At 46.0% G+C, this 21,662-nt stretch overlaps 1 protein-coding gene across 3 annotated transcripts; it reads right to left on the bottom strand.

Moving 5' to 3' along the window:
* Positions 1–1,499: 1,499 nt before the first annotated feature.
* On the bottom strand, positions 1,500–20,719 carry clic5b (CLIC family member 5b). 3 transcript variants are annotated; one of them, XM_086167246.1, is made up of 7 exons: positions 20,418–20,719; positions 19,995–20,372; positions 7,425–7,534; positions 7,217–7,342; positions 6,104–6,210; positions 5,206–5,387; positions 1,500–3,469 (listed from the first exon to the last, which is right to left on the bottom strand). In XM_086167246.1, the coding sequence occupies exons 1-7, from the start codon at positions 20,658–20,660 to the stop codon at positions 3,305–3,307; spliced, it is 1,311 nt and encodes a 436-aa protein (XP_086023372.1). In that variant the 5' UTR covers positions 20,661–20,719; the 3' UTR covers positions 1,500–3,304. The 3 variants fall into 3 exon arrangements, with proteins under 3 accessions (XP_086023372.1, XP_086023371.1, XP_086023373.1); XM_086167245.1 differs by having other exon boundaries at positions 19,995–20,719; XM_086167247.1 differs by lacking the exons at positions 19,995–20,372; positions 20,418–20,719 and adding an exon at positions 12,863–13,190.
* Between the last annotated feature and the right edge of the window lie 943 nt (positions 20,720–21,662).

Raw genomic sequence — 21,662 nt, 5'->3', positions numbered from 1 at the left:
AACAACATTGTGTCAGATTCCACAAGATGTAAAATTGTTAAAGGAAAACTAGTAATTTATATTTATATCTTGTCTTGAATAGCAACAACACACTCGGGCAAATGGAGTGACTGAATAATGAGATGTATTATCCCGTTGAGTGAAGTACAGATTGAAACTGTAAAGGTGTTTGCAAACAAGTATGTTTGTAGCCCAGGTGTTGAGTTTTTATCATCTTATTGATCCTTGAGCTCAGAAAAGAAAACTGCGCTTATTTTTCAAAATGATAAACAAATTCTGCTGAGTGGAAACCGCCTGTCCTATCCTTCTCCTGCTTTATGAGATCTTTGAAGAGATTTGAAATGATCGTTAAAGGGGAAACAATGGACTGAGGTATCTGTAAACAGATTTTTTCTGATTATGTACAGATATTATTTGTCCGTAGAAGTGTATCATTCTGTGTGTTATATCATTATGTATCTACTGTACTAGTGTTTGTGTTGTTGTTTTTTTTTCCTAATCCGACCCATATCTCCCTGTCTCTCGCAATGGGCCTTAACTGGATCACGTCTCTTTCTCTCGTGGGTCCTCACACGTCAAAGAGCACCAGTTTATTTTAATCAGCTCAGGGCTCAAAGCGGGACTCAATTTACACAAATTACGCCTGAGCCGAGAGAGCTTACTAACCTATAAAAGTTCAATGTGGGCGAGTCCCTGTCAGGCTATATGGACTCTGCTCTGGTGGCCAAGGCCAGCAACTGGTAGATCCACTGGGAGAGTAATAGCAGATTAATGTGGCGTGCCAAGCTCCATGACCAGACGTGTTTGACGTTAATGCTCTAGTGTATATTACCCAGCTTGCAGAAATGTTGGATGTGAGGAACGGGATCCAAGGACAGGGATGTTTAGGTACTAATTACCAAACAGCAAAGCACAAGTCTCGTTCCATATTTCCTTACTGCTGTGGAAACACTCGGCAGGCTCCATTTATTTTCTTTGACTGTTGTTTCTGGCAGGGCCAAGTCTCAGTAAACACCACTCACCCACCATTGTAAATCCGACAGGCGCAGATCTTTCAAGTTAGACTCCTTTGAGGAAAAATGGAGACAGATCGGATGGCAGCACTCGGGTTTTCCGTCTTAATGAGAGAGTGGAGAAGAGGGATGGCGTTTGATCCCTGGCATGGAAGCCTCTATTTAAGCCTGTCAACGGTCATCACTTTCTCTCTCTCTCTCTCTCTCTCTCTCTCTCTCTCTCTCTCTCTCTCTCTCACTCTCTCACTCTCTTCCCGCCTCTCTGTCTTTCTTAGTCTCCCGTCGTTATGGATGGAGAAACAGACCTGCACTGCTGGATATGATCACATCAGTCAGGCACACTTAACCCTTTTTTTTTCGGGGCGCGGGCTCCACCGGTACCTTTGCTGTCACTTCGAACAGACGCCTACCCGTCACGGCACCTAGAAAATATCAATGTTGATTGATCGCCTGACTGGAAAAGAAGAGAAAACGCAGGAGCAGATCTGTGAAAATATTATTTTATTTGTGGAGCTTCACAACGAGCAAGCCTCTCAGTCATCATGCTCCAGTTTCATATCATATGTTTGTCCAAACCACACAATAGCCTAATGGTTCTTCAAGGAAGTCTCGCTATAGTTGCAGCCTGACACTAAGCCAAAGACGATAAGCCCAAAGACAAATTTCCATCCCCCTCCCTCACGCACCCCCTTTCCCCCGACCTCCCCCCCACTGCAAGGACAATCAAACTTTTGAACTTGAACTTCGAGGCTCTGGATGTTGATCGACTCCTCAAAGGGGAGGAAACGTCTCTGTGATGAAGGGCTGGAGCGCATGGCGTCCGACCATCGCCGACTTGGCCTCGAAGGCGCTTTTCATCGCAGCACTAATGGCTCGAACTAATCAGGTCTGATTGGGCTGCTAAATAAATATTCCCCATTCATAATATCAGGTGTAACCCAAGACAAAATCAATACCTAGAGTGAACGCTAATAGCTCGTGGCAAAACAAATGTCTCGGCTCCGGCCGCAATACGTTTTTCATAATGAGTCCATCAGTGACGTTGACGTGGATTTTTGACATTTCCGACGAGAGGCACGTTGTCAAGGCGTGTGATTTTGCATATTTTAAATATAGACGTTACATCGGGTCTCGAACTTACAACGTAGAGAGACCCGTGCGAGCACCCAGGGCCGAGCAACGTGCCAGAAGGTCATGTTTTTACTGTACGCTCGTGACATTTTACCACGATTTCAAAGTAAATTTGCCATGGTGCTTTTCTGTTCTTGTGATTTAAAGAAAGAGCATTATAATTTGAAAGGGATCTTAACTCCACATCTCTGATTAAACACATCTAGAATTTTCCCCTTTATTTATTTCCTCATCTTATTGTAAGGGGTTATTAATTAATCAACTTTACTTTGTGTGATTTGTCTCTATTTTGCAGGTATTGCTCATTTTCAGGAATTATGCTACATGTACTTTTAAAAAAATCTCAATGACTTTGAGGAACTGTTTAGGTGTTTTTCAATCCGTCCATCTCCCAGCCCCACACACTCACTCATCTGATGGAAGCCATGTGCCTTTGTCAGTTGATTTTTTTTTTTTTTTCTCCCCGATTTTAAACTTATTCTTAAAGTCAATTTTTCAGAAGTAAGAGCGAAAGTTTACGATTTGCTCAAGGAAGTAAAACGACTACGGCAAATGACGATCAAAATGAATCTGCAGATTTGCAACAGTCACATTCGGCAAAGCGTTTGCATCAATCATGGATAAATCAGCTTTTCCTCTGAAAGCAAGGCTCAATAATAAACACTGGAGTCAGACTACACTTCTGTGGCTTGAGGAATAAATAAAGCGAACGACCCTGACATCAGCAGATAGTAAAATGTTTGGCCGTGCAGGCTGCGGGGGAACATGTGAAAGGGAGCTTTGTGTTATGAGAAATAAATACAGAGACGAAATGGTCTTTGGGTGAAAAGTGTTATGTCAGAAGTTTCACAGCAGTGGAGTTTGACTCCGCTTTAAGAAAAGCGAAGTACGAGTGATTCATGTCGGCCTCTCCTTTTTTTCGCTATTGTCGGGGATTGCAAAACCATTTCTGTTATCCGCCGAATTTCTGAAATCCGTCACATCTGGAGTTGCAAAACAAACCGAGCCATCACTCCGCACGGACATGTGACAGACATAAATCTCAGGTTTCTGAAAATGCGTCCGATGAGAGTCTCGAGTCCCCTCTTCGGTTTGAATACCATGTTTTCGTGCGGGCGCGTCGCCGGTTTGTTTTGTCGGAGCTCGGACGAGTCGACGACTTACTTGGCCAGTCGTCTGGCCACGTCTTTGTAGGCTATCTCGATCTCTGAGTCTGCAGCACAGGTGTTGGTGAACTCGTCGCGGGAGTAGGCCTTCTTCAGATACCTCCACACTCCTGTCATGTCTGAAGGAATGTCGTAATTGCGGTACTTCTTCGCAACGACCTAAAGGAGAGGGACAAGAAGTAGGTTGAGTTTTCAGGCATTTAAAATCAGTCCTTAGACACTTTTCTATTGATTTGTATTTTTTTTTTTCCAATTTACCTCATGTCCTGACTAATCAGCAGACATGAACTAGGTGTTGACTCATATTTCAGTCGTCAGTCTTAAATCAATTTATTCGGCTTTTATTCTATCCGCGTGCTGACCGAGGCCCGTGTCTGGTCTACATGTGGGGAAACGCAGGATTAACTCCCGGTCCTCAAATGCAGTGTTGCAACGAGCTACAGTTGCTAGTTTTGGTTCAAAAAGTGACTTTATGTCGGGAAAACAAGTCATAATTAAGCGTCATGTAATGTGTCATGTCCTCATGTGAAGACTCAGGGGTTTCATGTTGAGTTTCTATAGTTTAACATGCGCTGCTGTATCGAATGCTTATGCATTAATTATGTGCAGAGACTGAGTCAAAATACTGCTGCTGCTACTCCAACTTGATAAGTGAATGGCTTTTTTTCCCCCGAAAAAAAAAAAAAAAGCAGTAGAAAGTATAAGCCATGTTGCTGCCAAAGGCATAGAATGTTTGGCCTAAATGTGGTCAAGCTCTGATCCGGGTTCAGTTTTTGTCATGTCACATATTTGGCCTTATATGACAGCGGTGATTCAGGATGTGTTGGCAGCGAAGAAGCGAGCTACAAGTCCGTCATGTATGGCCCATATCAGGCCAAAGCCGCAGTCGTGACATCTGGTCCCTATCTTCACCGCAAAACAGCATTTCCAGAATACTGTCTCACAGAGGGAAAGTCCACACTTGCACCGCTCCACAAAGTCTGACTGCAGTAACAACACAAACACTAAAACCCAACCGAATCGATATTAAATGTGCAGAAATACTAGCGAACGCAGAATTGATTTTGGAACATGTGCACGTCCTTATGCACATTTCAAGTATGATAAACGGTTTTAGCCAGGATGTAATTAGAATTAAAATGTGTAAGTGTAATTAGTCTTTCTGGACAGCAGTGCATTTGTCCAAAGGTCAAGATGTGATTACATGAAAACTCATCCAAGTGTGGTTTATCCGAGGAAAAAAAAAAAACAAAAAAAAAAACGGGACGGCAGCCGAGGGAAGCCTTCGGCGGAGGGCGGCAGGCTCAGGATGTAGAGCGGTAGAGGGTTACAGGCCTGATCTTCTGGGATACTGAACCCCTAATCCCTGCTGATGGGCCGGCTGGCACTTGGCATGGCAGCCGTCACCATCGCTTTGTAAAACGTAGGAGAATGCGGTCGTATGAGGTTTGAGCGTATTGACGGCGGTACTCGGTCCCAAACTTGATTTTTTTTTTTTTTTTTACTAAACCGACTGCCGGAGGAATCGGTAGATTTATTTGAGCTCCAGCGACAGGGAGTCAAGAGGTGTCTCCAGCTAGTTTTCTATCGATCCATTAACATGATGTTTCTCCAAGTGAGGTAAAAAGTCAAGAGTGTCGCCGTGAGAGTGTTTAATATCTGGAGCCAATTTCACGCCAATTCTTTCACTATCTGTCAAGTGAGAGTCTGTCGCCAAAGTATTCTCCATCCCGCAAGTTTGTTTTATTTAACCTCTCCCAGAAACTACTCTCAGCGTCAACGGTCGAAAAACGGAATATTAACGAAGTTCCAGAGCCGTGAAAAGGTCTAATAGAAATCAAACAGTCACCTGGTTCTTCGTGTTAATGAGCACATTTTGCCCGGGGCTTGTTTACCTTTACTATGTGCAGTTTGGGCAGCAGGTTGCAGTCGGCTAGGGTGAGCTCGTTTCCATCCAGGAAATATCGGCTGGAGCCCTTCTCTTCCTCCATGCTGTCAGCGTCGATCTCGTCAGGCAGCGGGCTGTTCAGGTACTCGTCCAGCTTCTTCAGGGCCTTGGAGAGTCCTTTCTCTAGAACTGCACGGTTTATAGCGGTCAGCGCGGCCGTGACCACGAGCTGCAGCTGTTGTTGTTATTGTTCTCCTTGCTGTCTATTTATTCCTGGACGTTCTACTAACCGTCTCTGTATTTATCGTCATTGATACGCTGCTGTGACAAAGGAATTTCCCCTATGGGGATCAATAAGGGTTATCTTATCTTATCTTAAGCGGTCTACAACACTTTGTCGCAGTTGAAATGAGAAGATAAGGTGTAATCTTGAGAGGAAATGACAGAGGTGTGATGCAAAACAAAAATATCTCTGAATCTCAAACGTGTGAGGATATGTGGAATACTTGGATTAATGAGACCACTCCAACAATAATAGTAAAATATGACAAATGGAGGATAGCGCAAGCACAAACATTCATAATATGAAAATGTATAATGACCATAATTGTGAAGAAAATTCCACAAAGGCCAAATGAAATAAAGTGGAACTTGTGTCTACGACGAAGCGAATGAACGTGGAAGCGGGTGTTATTCCGGGGTTCTCGGCAGTGAAAAAACAGATGACTTTGGGGTTGGGGAAGGTCACTAGGTGGCGGCAAAGCAACCGGAGACGCTCAAGCAGCGGCCTCTGCTACTACCTAGTGGAGGAATGACAAAATACTGGCTGACGCACATTTTCTCTCCCCTCTTGTGTTTTAGTGCGTGTGCCTGCGAGTGTAAATGGTGCAAAATGAGCGGCCCACCGGCGTTGGCCTCCGGTTTGGTGTTCTTGATGTAGGCTGAGAACTTGGCGAAGATGTCATTTCCAGCTGTGTTTGACTCTCTCTGCTTGGCCGCCAGCTTGGGATACCTGAGCAGACAGACGGAGGGAAGGTTGCAGTCAGAGACGTGGACCGGAGCATCTGGATAGCATTAACACCTGGACCGGAGCTCGGCTCAGGCTGAAAACATGTTACACACCAGGTTTGGCCGCTCGCCCCGCTCGCTTTCTCACACCAAAGTCCATTTGTAATGTAAAAAGCTTTACAGGCTATAAAAGAAAGATTTAGTTAATCTGACATTTTTCCCTGCAAGTGCTCAAACGCCGAGGCCGGCTTTTTGTTGGAACGATGATACGCGTGTATTTCATCCTCTAATATTACGTAAAAAGGAGCGAGCGGTTGTCAGTCTCATTAGATATTTTATAGTTGTTTTATTTGAAGGCCCAGATTAACACAATGTGGAGTTCCAGGGTGGCCGCGCTTAATGAGCCCCCGGCTCCCGCTTCACATGTAAACATTTCAAAGTGGTGGGTTGTTAAAGCTATCGACTGACGTTTCCAAAGACTGTCAGCAGTCCCGTGACCCCGAAATACACGTATATACACAGGATATGTGTATACACACACACACACACACACACAGTGTTTTAAGTGTAATCGCCTTTTAACCGTTCCCAATTGAATATCCTTGTTTGCTCTTTGTTTCTTTCTCGCATCTTTTTATTTATTTTCCACGCTACTGTAAGTGTGACGTCTTGTTTTCCTTCATTTTTAAGTTTTGTTCTGTTTAACGTCATCATGATGGATGTGCCTGGAATATTTTTTTTCGCACTATCCCTAAAACATGACATTTTAAACACGTATTTTATGTTATGAATACGAGGGTCGAGTCACCGTATTCTTTGCTCCTTGAGGTTCCCCCCGAGGCCGAGCTTGGATAACCCGACCATAACAGCACGCAGTTAAAGCAAATATATCCGCTGACATCGTTTCTTATCGAGCTCGGCGATCGTCTTGCGGCAGGAAGCAAATACAGAGCGGCGTGTTTAGCCGGCGTTACCCTCTAAAGCATGGTAACACTATCCGGACTATTTACTTTGGAGGACAGAGCACTTCCTCAAGGAATTCCTCGATCTTGTTGATGTCCGTCTTGACCTCTCCGTTGAAGGTCAAGAAAGGCGGGTGCGTCCCCGGGGCCAGGTTGTGCAGATCCGCCGGCTTCCTGCAGGGAGTGAACAAGAGGCGCGCCGACTCGTGAGTGTGCGCCTCGACTTTTCGGGGGTCCAACTCCCTGGCGTCCTCACCTCTTGAGGTCGACGGTGGTCACATTGAACACAACTCCTTTGAGCCAGAGGATCATGAAGAGGCGCTGTGAGAAGGGGCAGTTGCCAATACTTTCTCCATCGCTGCCTGCCTACACACACACACACACACACACACACACACATACAACCAGGACTCATAAAACATGGCAAAATAATTACATTTCACATGCGCTTACTCTGAATCACGGTTTTAGTGCAAGGTTACGAAAGCTATTGGTGTAATATAACTTTATGCAACAGTTAGTGTCTGAAAATGACCCCGTCCCCTGTTTCCTGCTCCCGCTTGGTTTAAGGTGTCAAGTTCGAAACCCCACTTTTCAGGATTTTCACAGCCTGGCCTCCGGTTTTCCTTAAACTCCGTCGGACTTCCAAAAAAGGAGCTACCTTTAGTATGTTTTTCCCACCTTATTCTACTTAACACTGACTCAGTGTTTACATACAGAGTGACTTCTCTGCGCCTCCCTGTGGCAGCGAAAGCAAATCGAACTGCGTAAAAACAACACGGGAGTCACCGAAGCAAGAAAATTCAACAGATATGCGCATTCAGACTGACCTAGTTGTGTTTATTAACATTTGCTGTTTGATATGAACGTACATTTCAACACAAGCTGCCAAGCTGCTACTTTTAAAGCACTCCTACATCACGCCGTCCGTGACTCCAAGTGTTGGGCTCAGGTGCGCCGCTTCGCTTTACACCCGCTGACGCTTGAAGCCGCAAAAATAGTTGTGAGAAAATGCTGAAGCGGCGTGTCGAAGCCTCTGTCTCAGGAGGTCGAGGGTCTGTTGATACTGGCTGGATCTTAGCTCAGTGGATCCTTTTCTAAAGTACATCAGAAGCCATGTTGTATAACTGCTAATAAGTGATTTGATAATATGCAAATGGCCCTTATCATTTTTTTTTTTTTTTCTTTTCTATTTATAATATAATGAAATCTGAAAATGTATTAAGTGGCTATTCATTGATTTTATCACGATAACTCGCTTTTTTTTTTACATTATCTTCCGGTTATTATTTCTGAACTGGAAGGATGGAAATAACATGTATGATATCGTTATTTATTAAAATGACTTCATATGTTTTTGTGCACAAGCGACCAGGATTGCAAGATTTCCCAGACTGTCCTTCTGACATCCTTTGTTTTCACAATGAGCATTTATTGATTAATTATCATCTGTTTATGGCATCTTTGCTTTTATTGTGATCGCTTGAATTGTTTTACTGTCCATCGTATCTTTCTTCTGTAATAGTCCCATAAATCCGTCCGGAGGATTCCGTGTTCAGATAATCACTTTTCAAGCACTTTATTGCTTTGATTAGGTGTAAATGAAGCATTAAGTTAGCTGTAAAGACAGGCAGAATCACTTCCTCCCCATCGTGTTGCGCCGCGAGGTCGCGTGTCGGCACGTATACGGACCCAGAGTAGCAGCGCTGACACCTGATCCGCCAGGCCAGCTGAATTATACATCGCCATTATCCATCAGCCGGTTCAGCGGCCTCGGGGTCAGCCAGCGCCGGGTCAGACCCGCCGCCCCGAAAAGCCCTGCGGCAAATACAGTAGGTGCATTGAACTCCGGTTCAGCAGAGATTTACCACGTGGAACCAGACGTTCATTGTTTTTCTTTTCCGGGGAATGTAAATATTTGCCGTCTCCCGTTGCAAATTAACTGATGTATGTATTACTATTATTCCCACACATAGGTTGCGACTTCTTAAATAACTGACAAATTGCTAGGTTTAATCTTTCTCTCATTGTATGGTTTTACCGAGTAAAAGGGGAAAAAAAAAATCAAGGTTACATACAAATGATACAATACTTTATTTGATTATAAATGGATCAGTGAGCAATTCAAATTAATATTTCTGTAAATGTTCGTGCAATTGGATAAACATCACTACCACTTTACTTGGCGATAACAAGTAAGATATAATCATTTCAGCATTTTTTAGCATGAGTGATCGTGTATTTTTAGAAAAATACCTCGCCTGGTTGACTTTGGCAACGAGATTGTTGAAACAAATAAAACAACAAAGAGGCGAGTTTTATGCCGTGACGGATTCCGGAGGCGCAGAGCATTGTGCATCTATCTTTCGTCCCAGAGTAAATCATCCGCCCTTCCCTCTCTCTTCCAGATGAACCGACCGCTTCCATAACTGAACTCCACATTTGTTCCTCGTGAACCTCCCGATTCCCAGCGTCGTCGCTGCGGCCGGTTCCCGCTGCACGTTCTGTGCGCGCAGATAAATCTCCGACCGTTTCGGTGACTCACTCGCGGAGACGTTTTTAGGGTGATATAATCAAACCCAGGGCGGCCGTTTAAACATTATTTTCATTATGTGGAAACTCGCAACCTTCACATTTTCATTTGCCGACTATTACTCCTGAAGTCGGTAATAGAGCCGGGCAGTATATCAAAATCAGTCAGATCTCATCTCACTGATGTTGTTTGGGTTTTTGTTTTTTGCAGTCAGGCACTGATTAGAGTCTGGAGAGAACATTGTTTCATATCATTGACTATTCATTTTTCTAATTTGTCCAGTGAATTCATTTAATTGTCCATCACGGGAAAACGACTCCGCTGACAGTCAACGAAAATCAGCAAAAGTAGCGATTCCCTCAAATATTAGAGAAATGATGAAGTCTGAAATGGATACATATTTCACCGCGCAATCTGTAAGAATTCATTAAAAAAAATCCCAACGAAACGGACCGGCGATGAAATGGAGCGTTCGCGTAAAGACCGGCGAAACGTTTCACCCGCTTTGTCTCCGGGGTTATTTTTCATACCTGAGTTGATAATGTGACACGCGGCGTCGTAATAGACGGCGACATTCATTGTTCGCCATGTTAGAAAGGCCTAACCGATAAGTACTTCATGTAAATGAGTTTTTCCTGAAGTTAATTATGTCAGTTTTCTTTTTCATAACAAACAGTCTCCATTTTCCTACCACATCCTTAGCGCAGAAGAGCATCTGCCACATTCTATAAAACCTACTTCCATTTTTACTTTAGTGCCTCGAGATGGATAATGCATGATTGACTTGTAAGTAGTTCCAGCTTTCCTCCGCCGAAGAAAATGATTGCTGGAACATTTAGTATTTTGCGGCACGGTACATGTTCTCAGCTGAGCGCCGCTGCTAGCAAACACCAGAAAACAGAGATGTCAGTCTAAAAGTAGCTGAGCCAACTGTATGTATGCCAGCCATTGATACTCGGCGCTGTCATGCTGCCGGAGTGCATGTGATGCTTCTGTCTGTGCATTGTTAGGGCCGGGCTCAGCGGCGCTGCGGTAACACAATACACAGCCGCTGATGATCAACATCTAGAACATGAGCACAAAAGCTGTCACACACAACCGGGCCTGCAGGCACATGAGTGTGTGGAGCTGCCGAGTGATCCGGCGAGGGACGCCGCCGGAGGCAAAGATACCTCGTCCCACCCATCGCACACATCTACGGGGGTGCGGACAAGTGAATTGGGGGTCTCGCAGTTACATAAAACTCGGTTTTCGGTGGTGTCGCTTCATTAAAAATGACATGTAAAAGGCTGTTTAATTGAAAAAAAAAAAAATGCATTTTTGCCAAAACGTACCGAGTGACCGTCTGTCAATTTGAAAGGCGGTAGCAATGCTTTCTACCCCTCCTTGTGTTGGACGTAAAGCCTCGACGTTGTTGTAATTATTCCGTTCACAGCGAGAGACGATACAGATAAACATCCATCATCATGGCATCGTCGTTCTTAACGTAGCGAGCGTTTTGACTCCATAGCAACCGCTGAGATGGTTTTCGGTTGTTTACTTCATGGAAAAGGCTCGTAACTTTTCCGTCGCTTGTGTTTTGGTGGACGTTATCGTCCCGCTATATTTTGATTAACTGCTATTAATGTACGTTGTACCGAGAGAGACGCGGTAATTGGAGTAAATGATAGTCGGCGCTTGTTGATACGGAAGAATTCGGCCTATTGTATCGTCTGCGAAAACTCAAAACACTAAAATAGTTTCGATGTCTTTGCGGGCGCTTCGAGCGCGCGGATATGAAAGCGGGCGCGGAGCTGAGCTCTGCCCGTCAAGGCCAGATCTCAGCTGGCGTGGAACTAAAAGCTAATATCAAGGTTGCACGGAAACGTGCTCCGGACTGGCTCCGCGCTCCCAAACACGGATTCCACAAAGACAACAAGGAGTGGGATTTCATTAAAAACAAATAAGGAAAAAGAGCAGCGCATTCTGTCCTGCGACCAAACGTCGGAGGAATCAAATGGTGCGGGACTTTTCCTCGAGTCGTGTGGAAAGATTGATCGGGCCTCCCGAGACCCGATCTTTTGTTTGTTTTGCATTTTTAATAACGCTTTGCTGTTGAATCAGCGGGGCCTGAAGAAGTGTGGACGCTCACGATTGTCCTCCAATCGCTTGGGTAGGTTTGCGCGCGTTCTGAAAATTCATTAGCGACGTGATGTTTGGTGACGAGCGGCGCCATTTGTTGCGTAATAAGTAAAATGTGTGTCCTCAGATGCAGACTTGGACTCCAAAGAAACGTGGATTTGTTTAACGCTTCAAGGAGGAACGTCTCGAGATCAAGGAAACCGCTTTTGAACGTGGCATCGGAAGACGCTTTTATCCTTTTTCTGAAATGCCATTCCCATGGTGTAACTCTTGACTCCTGCCAGGTTAGACAGCACGTTAATACACTAAATTATTGGTTTTATATTAAATAGAGTAATACGTCTGTCCTCTCTTTCTCTGAAAGAATTTTCTGTGCTGTTTGTTTTAAAGACGGCTCAAACCAAAGATGATACATTTTCTGGTTTGCTGTCGAGAAGAGCCAAAAAATGCCTTTTGTAAACTTACAAAAATGTTCCATTTTAATGGAAAACGCAGAGGTATTCTCTGCAAAGGCTTCATCAGATTCGGCGTCAGCGAAACCCCGATCCTTTCGTGCGCTTCCGATCGCGGCCACTAGGGGGTTTGCAGAGTCCTTTGGACCAACAGAACTGCAACATCGGAGACAAATCACCCAAATACCTCACGTTTGGTTTTGAATAGCGATGTAAAGCGGTTGCCTTTTACTATCCGGTCTCCTCAGGGGCCACTTTGCTCATGAAGCCGGTGCATCCACGAGTCCTCCCACCTGCCTCGGGTAGATTCTCCCGACTCTAAACACATTTATCTGGTTCCACGGAGCGAAACAATCCTACTCGAATCCTGACTCGAATCAGAACGGTAGCCCCTGAAATGAGGGTACCGGACGGGGGTTCGGTATCGCTGTCACAACAATCCCGGGTCAAGACCGAGCACAGCGGTAAGCTGTAACCCTACCTCCGCTATTGGGTGACACCAACTTTCCACAACACACCGGTGCTGATGCCACACTGGTGGATCAGCTGTTGCGACGAACCGCGACAATTCTCTCTCTCAGGTCTTACCTTGACAAAAAGTTCGATATCGGGGTCTCTGTCTTGACCGTTTGTGGACATGGCGACCGGTTCACCTGGTTTCTCTCTTATCTAATCCCCTTGCTTAGTCGGAGAGGTCTACATCCTCCAAAACAAGTTCGAGCAAAAAACACATCCGGAGTTTCCCTTTCGGTGATCGCCGCCGACGCCTCGGCCTGAAACCAACTCTCCGCTTTACGCTCCCGCCCCTGGAGTCCTGCCGGCGGTTGTTTCGTGTCCGGCAGGTGATGCCGAATGTCGTTCCAGGTGGCAAGTGGGATCCCTGGGTTTTGATTTGAACACAGATGGCCGGCAGCGAGAGCTCTCACTGACACCAAGCCTAAAACAGGTGTCTATACAGGCGTCTGCAGCAGGGGGTGGAGCCCCATCCATTCCCTCTATCCTCTATCCCCCTCTCTCTCTCTCTCTCCCTCTCTCTCTATCTATCTATCTATCCTCACTGCCGCCAGCCTCTCCTCCATCACCACCTTTTTCCTCTCACTTCATTTTGATTGTTGCTGTTGTTTGCCCTCAGTGATGCTAAGAAGCCAGCCCTCTTCTTCTCCATGGGATTTATCTCTCAGAATAGATTGGAAACTTAACCCGTCAATATTTCATTCGTAAAAGTTCATGCTAGCAGGTTGTGGCTACATCCATGGCACCATGATTATTCAGCTTGTTTTTAAGTCAGGTTTTGTCGTTTACAGAGATCCCTCGCTATAACGCCGTTTGCTTTTCACGGTTTCGCTACTTCACGGATTAGCATGGTGCATTGTGTTCTGCATTCTGATTGGCTAAAAAGTCACTCCGCTTCTTCTCTACCTGTGCGTCAATAACGTCGCAGTTTAATATGTACACGTACGTAAAACAGCTTGACACATTTACATCACATACGTGCAAATTCTCTTTCTCTAAAACCCATAATGTTGACAAAACGCTCTGGAGCGACAAAAGGGCCCAAAAGGCAGCGGAAGATGCTATCTATGGCAGATAAAGTTAAACTTCTGGACATGCTAAGGGAAGGTAAAAGCTATGCGGCTGTAGGTCGGCATTACGGAATGAATGAATCTTCCGTTCGTTCCATAAAGAAGGAAGAAAAAAACATAAGGACGACAGCAGCGATGTATATAATAATTGTAAAAAAAACTCACGGATTTTGCCCATCATGGGTTCTTTTTGGAACGTAACCCCCGCGAAAAACAAGGGTTTACTGTATAACTTTAACAGAAGACGTTACTTTCATTATCAGACGAATGGCCTGGCCGAGGTATTTATGGCATGAGATCCACGGCTGTTCTAAAGAATCAAGAATTTTAATTGTCATTGTGCAGGCACAGTCAAATTTTGCAATGAGAAAATGAACAGGATAGAAATGTATAGTTATAAACATAGCACACTGTTCTGTACAGTGTGAGGATGGCATGAAGGCTGATATGAATATGAACGAGTTAAAGACTTTGATTAATCTCTGATTAATTAAATGTGCTGATAGTTTTGTTTTTTTTGACCTCTGTTGCCGTCAGCGTTCCCGGTCCCGTCGGCACAGATGTTCATAATTAATGATGTTCACTCGCTTCAGCGATGAAAGCGACCCGTGTTATTGACGAAAACTCTTAAAAAATCAGGTCAAATGTTCAATAAATTCAAGAAAAAATACCGATCGCTATGTAGAAGGGACTGAACGTTTCTTCTCCAGTTCATTTGGAATCTGAAAAAAGGCGAGAGCGAGAGAGAGGAAGGCCAACTGGAGCAACTTTTTATAAAACCTCTATTTATAGAGCAGCCCCCTCTCCTGGCAGCCACGCCGGCGTGCAGCGCAAACCAATTACTGAGGCTCGCAGACAAAGAGTCAGTTCATTAGCCGTGTTTACGATGCTCAGTACTTGTTAACTTTTACATTTTTGGAAAAGTTGCGTGTGATTGTATTGGAATTATTCACGGGAAGAAAAGCTGGAGAAGTAAATTGGATGAATAAAAATGAGCCGTGCTTTAGTTTTCTCTCTTTCCACTCGCAACACGTTGCAAACCTCACGCATAGAAACATCTGCATCGGTTTTCATAGTCGCTGCATTCTTCACTGCTGCAAATCATGACGCCGCCTATTTCAGCCAATATTTAGAACGCCAGTTAGCCTTCTTAATGTGCAAAAACACCTTCTTCTTTTTCTTGCAGCTCTTAAAAGCTCTGATGGACGTGTTGTGATTTACTGTAGTCAACATAGAGGTAAAAATACAAGAAAACAAAAGGTTTATTATCACCGTAAAGTGCAATACGGTGAAAATTTCATCCGAGGAAGAACGTCGGCACGCTCAACGTGCACAGTTGAGAAGGTCGGCGTTCGCGTCCTCGATGGCACTCGGTGTACTTCAGGTATTTCGGAGTTTCAAACGTCCGCAGAGACCCTTCATTACAAATTAACAGGCTGCAGCTTCAAAGGTCGTTTTCACCGCAGGAAGTTTTGCAGGATAACATTGCATTCGACTGAAAGAAAATCATTCTGCCGACGCTTCGGTGCAGATGTGTGCAAAGTTATTTTCTCCAAAATAGATAAATTGTGAAAGATAGGAATCCTTCCCGCATTCTCACGTTCATCCGAGAAGACGGAACCTGGTCCAAATAGGATGGGGTTGACGTTTTTTTAAATGCAATAAAATCTTCAATTGCGACCCCAAAACAACGGTTGCGTGTCATTTGAGACAAAAGGCCCGTCGATTCATGGACCCGCCGAGCTAATCATTCACTCCCGCGTCAAACAGTCGCAACCTCACCGTCGCAGTTTTGTTGGCGAGCGTGTTTGAAATGTGCCGCAATCTTTCCATGGTTTGTTTTCCCATGCATTAAGACTTCTGAGTGTTTATTGTCGCAGCAACAGTAAGGAAACGCGCGGTGAAATCCTGACTTTGCTCACCGTGATGACGCCAGATACCATGACAAGGTGTTAATAACATGGAGGAGACACAGGCGGCTTAGTTAGTCATATAAATAAACACAGAAAGCAATAAGTGCAGAAAGTGTGTGAACTGTGAATATTCTGAAGCGCTGTTTGATGACTTTTTGTGGCAACACCTAATTTACTCTTTCTCATGCCGCTTTTTAACATTTCACCTTTTCACCTGCTGTGTTTAATGCTCTTATAATACCCGTGTATTGTCCTCCTTAAATTTATTTAAAGTTGTCCAGCCGTATTGTTTTTATCACCTCACATATTTGCCCCCTGCCTGAGATTACCGCACCTTGGACAAGGTCGCCTTTGGCCCGCGGCGTCAGCTTTCCGAAGGCATTTCCCCGGCCTTATCCTTCGCGTTGTTTCTTATCTTAAACCGAGGTTTCCACGTTATCGTACGGCAAAGTTACAGAGGTGATTGTGCGGGGATTCGCTTAAAAAATGGCATCTTAAAGACGTGCTTCGCTCTCATGTTGTACATGAAGTAGCGCTTGAAAAATACCATCATTTTCCTCCTCAACTTCCTAAAAAACTACGTTTTTAATGTAAAAATGTGAAATCAATGGCGACAATCGCCAAGAAATTACTCGAGTAGCATCGAATGACATCAACATTCGGAGGAAATGAGTAAAATGAGCTGCAGAAGGAGCAAACTACAAATATTATGGGACTTGGTTAAAGAAACGCTACGCATTAGAAATCGCATTTAGAATTTTAAAATAATTCACATGTAAGAACCTTCAGCTATCCATGCAGTCTTGGAGGGAAAAGAAAAGACAGAAATGAGCTGAAAATTAGCAAGAGCAATAAAAATCTGGAAGAAATCATCACTTTTAAATGAAATAAAACAATAACGGACTCAGGTCCTGCCGGTTTTTCCTCATTATCTGTTATTACTATTATAGAATATCTGACTCTGCGTATCTTTTTAATTTCTCGTGTCCTTCAGGCTTTAAGTTTCCACATCACGCTTGGACCCGGACCGGGATCCGAATATTTGTGACGTCACAAATCTCCCCCTAATGCTTTCAGGGAGCAGCCGTCGTCAGCCCAAATATCGTCTTACATGCGAATGTTTGAAAATCAACTAGCAACAGGAAGAACAACACATTTTTGAGGGGAGAGACTCGATTCTTTATGTGTTCTACGGGCAGATTGTTTTACCAGTAACAGGCCAAAAGAAACTTTATCTCCACTGATGTCCTTTTCCTTGGAGTAAGTGGAAAAAAAATAAACCCACGCTAATTCAGGGTTGGTGAGGCCGAGATTTTCTATTTATTACGGGGTCGTTTTTATCGGACGATCACCTGACGATCGCCGCTCTTTGCGCGTTTGAGCCGAAATTCGCCGAGGCCTGGTCGGGACGTGGCCGACGGGTCGAGGCGGCGTCGACTTTTATCGCGCACTCCGCTCCGACCTTATCTTAAGTGTGATATAACGACCTCTGCTGATAGCGTATCCGCGCGCGTTATCCTTCAAATGGCCGTAAATGTGCTCGGGATTCCGCCGCTGACATGAGGCGAACCCCCGAAACCAACTGTTATTTATTCACACCTTCATTATCGACACGGCTCTTCCCGGGCTCGGGGTCACCGGACGAGGTCCGGCCTCCCGTTGGTTCACCCTGGAACGTCAACGGACGATGCAACGTCTGAGAGATACAACTACTCACCTTCTCATTCACACCTTGTATTGACATACAATTATTCACTCATTCCTGTCATATAAACATACAAGCGTTCACTGTTTACTCTCATTCACAGAAAATTAAGACAAAACATTCACCCATTCAAATGGCATCCAATTATTCATTCTGTCATTCACACATCCTGTCGAGACGTCACACTGTAGAACAATCACCCTCTCGTTCGCACTTTGTATCGACGTGCAACTACACATCTTCTCATTTTTGTCGTTCGACATACAGCCCTCCACACATGGCATCGAGATCTCCATCCACGTCATGAGACGTCACCCTGTTCACCCTCTCGTCCGTTTCACAAAGAACTACAACCTCGTATTGACACACAACTTCTCACTCATTCATGTCATGGAGATCTACAACCATTCGCACATCTTATAGAAGTCCTGCCATTCACTGGAAACATAGAGACGTTCAAAAATTCACTCTCATTTGATCCGAGAGCCTCAATCCCAGGTCTGCAGGGTCTCCAGTGAACCTCCTGCATGTGTTTGGACTGTGAGGAACCTGAGGAACCCCACGCAGACTCGTGGAGAACATGGAGACCCCACACAGAAAGGCCTCCCGTGGGAATCCAACCAGGGACCTTCTGGCTCTTTAATTCATCATCGAGCGAAGTCGTGGACGCCGCCGCCGCCGCCGCCGCCGGGACGGAGTGTCGCCCCTCCGAACCCCCCCGACTCCTCTGTAACATTCATTACGCTGTATTTTGTTCTTATGATAATACAACACAAACAGGAGACGGCAGCAAACTGCTGCTGGCTTTGGCAGGGCCACGTACAAATGAGAAGAAGAAACCGGAGACGGCCGAGCCTTTTTCCGAGCGAAGCAGCACGACCCTGGAGCGCTGAGAGACACGCCGCGTCCCTCCAAGTCCGCAAAACGACCGGGTAGCGTTTCTATCAGGTGTCTCTACTTGGGTGTCTTGGTCGTCTTCCAACCCGTCCGCCTCTCGTCATTTTCTTGCCTTTGTGCTCGTATGCCTGATTTCGGCGCTTATTTATTGTTTTTATAGGGAGCTCACCCTGCCAGATGTGGAGGAAAAAAAAAAATATTTATTATAAATAGCCACGTTTGCGGAGAAGCCTCCAACTCTTGGAATTCTGGAGTTTTCTCCAAGCCAGGGGTGTCAAACTCATTTTGGTCCGAATTTGATGTCAAGGGGGTCGGACCAGTAAAATCAGAGCGTGATTTCCTAGAAGGAACACGAAGTACTTTGTTTTGGTATAAAAGAGAACAGGTAAATGATAAAAATCTTTATATCTAATGAGCTGTTCCTTTTAAAAAAATACATGCTGAACAACCTGAGATTCACAAAGAAAAGTTTCAACGACACTACGCTTCGCTTCTGTCTTCTCACTCGTTGCGTCCACACCGATCATACAAGTTTCTTACGAACCTCCACTGACAAATAAGGAGTGGAAAACCGTTTTCTCTTTTCTGGCAACGAGGGTGTTGGGTTCGACGGAAAAGCGGCTACATTTCTAATAATAAGTAAAACTGCTATTTTCAGACCCGTAAATCACATCGCCGCCATCTGCTGGACGTTGTGAGCCACATCGTGTTGTGCCGTGTTGCTAACACTGACCAAAACGCCGCTAGCAAACAATACAGGAACTGCATTTTCATTTTAAAAAAACACTCCGTGATTTTTATGGATCAAATTGTAGGTTTGTTCCACGGGCCAGGTTGGACTCCCCGGCGGGCCGGTACCGGCCCGCGGGCCGGACGTTTGACAGCCCTGCTCTAAACCCTCCAAAACCTCTCTCTCTGCTTGGAAAATGTTTTTATATGTAACGAACGCTCTGTCGCCATTCTCCCTTCAGGCGCCTCCACAGCCAATCATCTGCCTCCATCCACCGCTGTCCTCTTTAACTCCCTCCATAAATCTCCCGTCGGGCTGCTCGTGATCCAACCGGACCTTTTTTTCAGATTTTTTTACAGAATTTTGACACGCGAACAAGACTTTTTTTTCCTCGCTGGTTTGTAGACCTGCTCCGCAGGCGTGGAAGCCGCTACTCAGCGGTTGAAGGGCGTAAAGATAAACGGAGGGCGGCCCCGTGATTGTCATTCCGAGTTTCCCAATCAGCAAGGTGACCCCGCGTGTCCTAACAGGAAACCCTCGTCAGATAGCCGGCGAAAAACACACACGGCTGATTTGCTTGGTTTGCTCCGCCGCTCCAAGCCTGACGGTTAATCATTACATCGGAACGCCTTTGCACCTCCGACGTCCTGTTTTACCTCAAAAATGCACTTCCTACCCCTGCCTGGAACCTGAGTGATGATCCCCGTTTTAAAGATATTGGCCCAACTTACTTTATAGTTTATTTACTCCAAATGAGGAGTGAATAGATAAAAGCTGATGTTTTGAGCGCTCAGCTCGCTATCTTCTCCTATACATGTTACATCTTCTTCGACTCTATCGTGCATATTTCATCCTGATGTTTGACCTCTGACCTCCGACGTGCGTGTCTCACCTTGACGAACAGAGCGATCTCCGGCTGGTCGGGATCCCGCGGCGCCGCGGCGTCCTCCTCCAGGGTGACGCTCTCCAGGGTCTTCAGGCCGTAGTCCGGCGGCTGCTCGGCCTGGAGCTGGGTGTCGGGGTGAGTGTAGGCCATCGGCATCCCGTCCTCCACGTTGTCCTCCTGCAGGATGCTCGGCTCTGGACCGGGGTCTTCTGGCGCGGCGGAGGAAGCGGAGGAGCGCCGGGACCCGTCGCCGTTCTCCTCCACATGAGCATCCTCGGCTTTCACCTCCAACAAGACCTCCGCCGTGCATCCCGCCGCCTCCTCGACCTCCGATCCCACCGCGCAGCTCGGCGGCTCCTCAGCCTTCACCTCCTCAGCCTTCACCTCCTCAGCCTTCACCTCCTCAGCCTTCACCTCCTCAGCCTTCACCTCCTCCGGCTCCTCGCCTTTCACCTGTTTGCCGTCGCTGGACGAGGAGGACGACCGGCTGCGTTCGTCGCCGTCGGTGACGTCGTACGAGCCGCTCTCTCCCTCCTCGCAGGCGTGGACCTGCACCTCGCCGACCGCCGCCTCACACCCGCCGTCTCCGCCCGGTGTCTCGGCTTCGTCGCGGCACTTTTCCGCCGCCGTCGCCGCCGTGCCCTCGTCGGCGGAGCCAGGTATGTTCTCCATGCTCGCGGCTGAAGCGGTAGCTGATCCTGAGCGCCGAGGAGGGGAGCCGCGGTGGGAGTGAGGGGGAGGCGGTGAACCTCCGGCCCGCCTCCGCCTCCGCCTCGCCGGGAGACAAAGTCCAGTGATAAGTCAGCGCAGACCTTCGACCGGGCAGGTTAACGGGTAATCCATGGAAACGCCACTTTCAAGGGCACACGCTCTTAAGAATGAGTCTCTCGGGTTTCACGTTTTAATCAGAATCCAGAATTGGCCCACAAACGGTTTTGGATCAACAAGCCCGGGTGTATGAACACGCATCCGAACTAGCCCACGGGCTTCTGCGCGGTAGCGTAGCGGCTGTCGCGCGTGCTACCTCACGCTGTTTACATCGTGCATCCTTGTGTTCTACGCTTAGAAAGCTTTTTCGGTGTCAGTAAGCTAGACCTTATTATGGCTCCAGAAAAGGTTTAAGGTGCGAGTCGTGTTCAGAAGAAATTCAGAATGACCGTTGATCTGAAGAAGGAAACAATAGCTAAACATGGGTGCTTGGTTGAGTCATCCATCTGGAACATCCTGAAGAACTGCGATGCGCTAAAGGCGGCTGATGTGGCCAAAGGTGGGTGGGGGGGCTACGTTAGCATGGGAAAATTATTATTCGATGAATGAAAGACGGCTTACTGGAGATAGCGTTAGCGTTAGCATTTGTGAGGACAGCTTACTGGAGATAGCGTTAGCGTTAGTGAGGACGGCTTGCTGGAGATAGCGCTAGCATTAGCATTAGTGAGGACAGCTTGCTGGAGATAGCGTTAGTGTCAGCATTTGTGAGGACAGCTTGCTGGAGATAGCATTAGCGTTAGTGAGGACGGCTTGCTGGAGTTTGCGTTAGCATTAGTGAGGACAGCTTGCTGGAGATAGTGTTAGTGTTAGCATTAGTTAGGACAGCTTGCTGGAGATAGCGTTAGCATTAGCATTAGTGAGGACGGCTTGCTGGAGATAGCGTTAGCATTAGCATTAGTGAGGACG

Source organism: Fistularia commersonii, chromosome 20 (genome assembly GCF_037954325.1).
Source record: "Fistularia commersonii isolate RoL2024-O1a breed Wild chromosome 20, RoL_Fcom_v1.0, whole genome shotgun sequence".
Classification (NCBI taxonomy): domain Eukaryota; kingdom Metazoa; phylum Chordata; class Actinopteri; order Syngnathiformes; family Fistulariidae; genus Fistularia; species Fistularia commersonii.
Note: the sequence above shows the minus strand (reverse complement) of the source record. Positions and strands in the feature narration are given on the sequence as shown.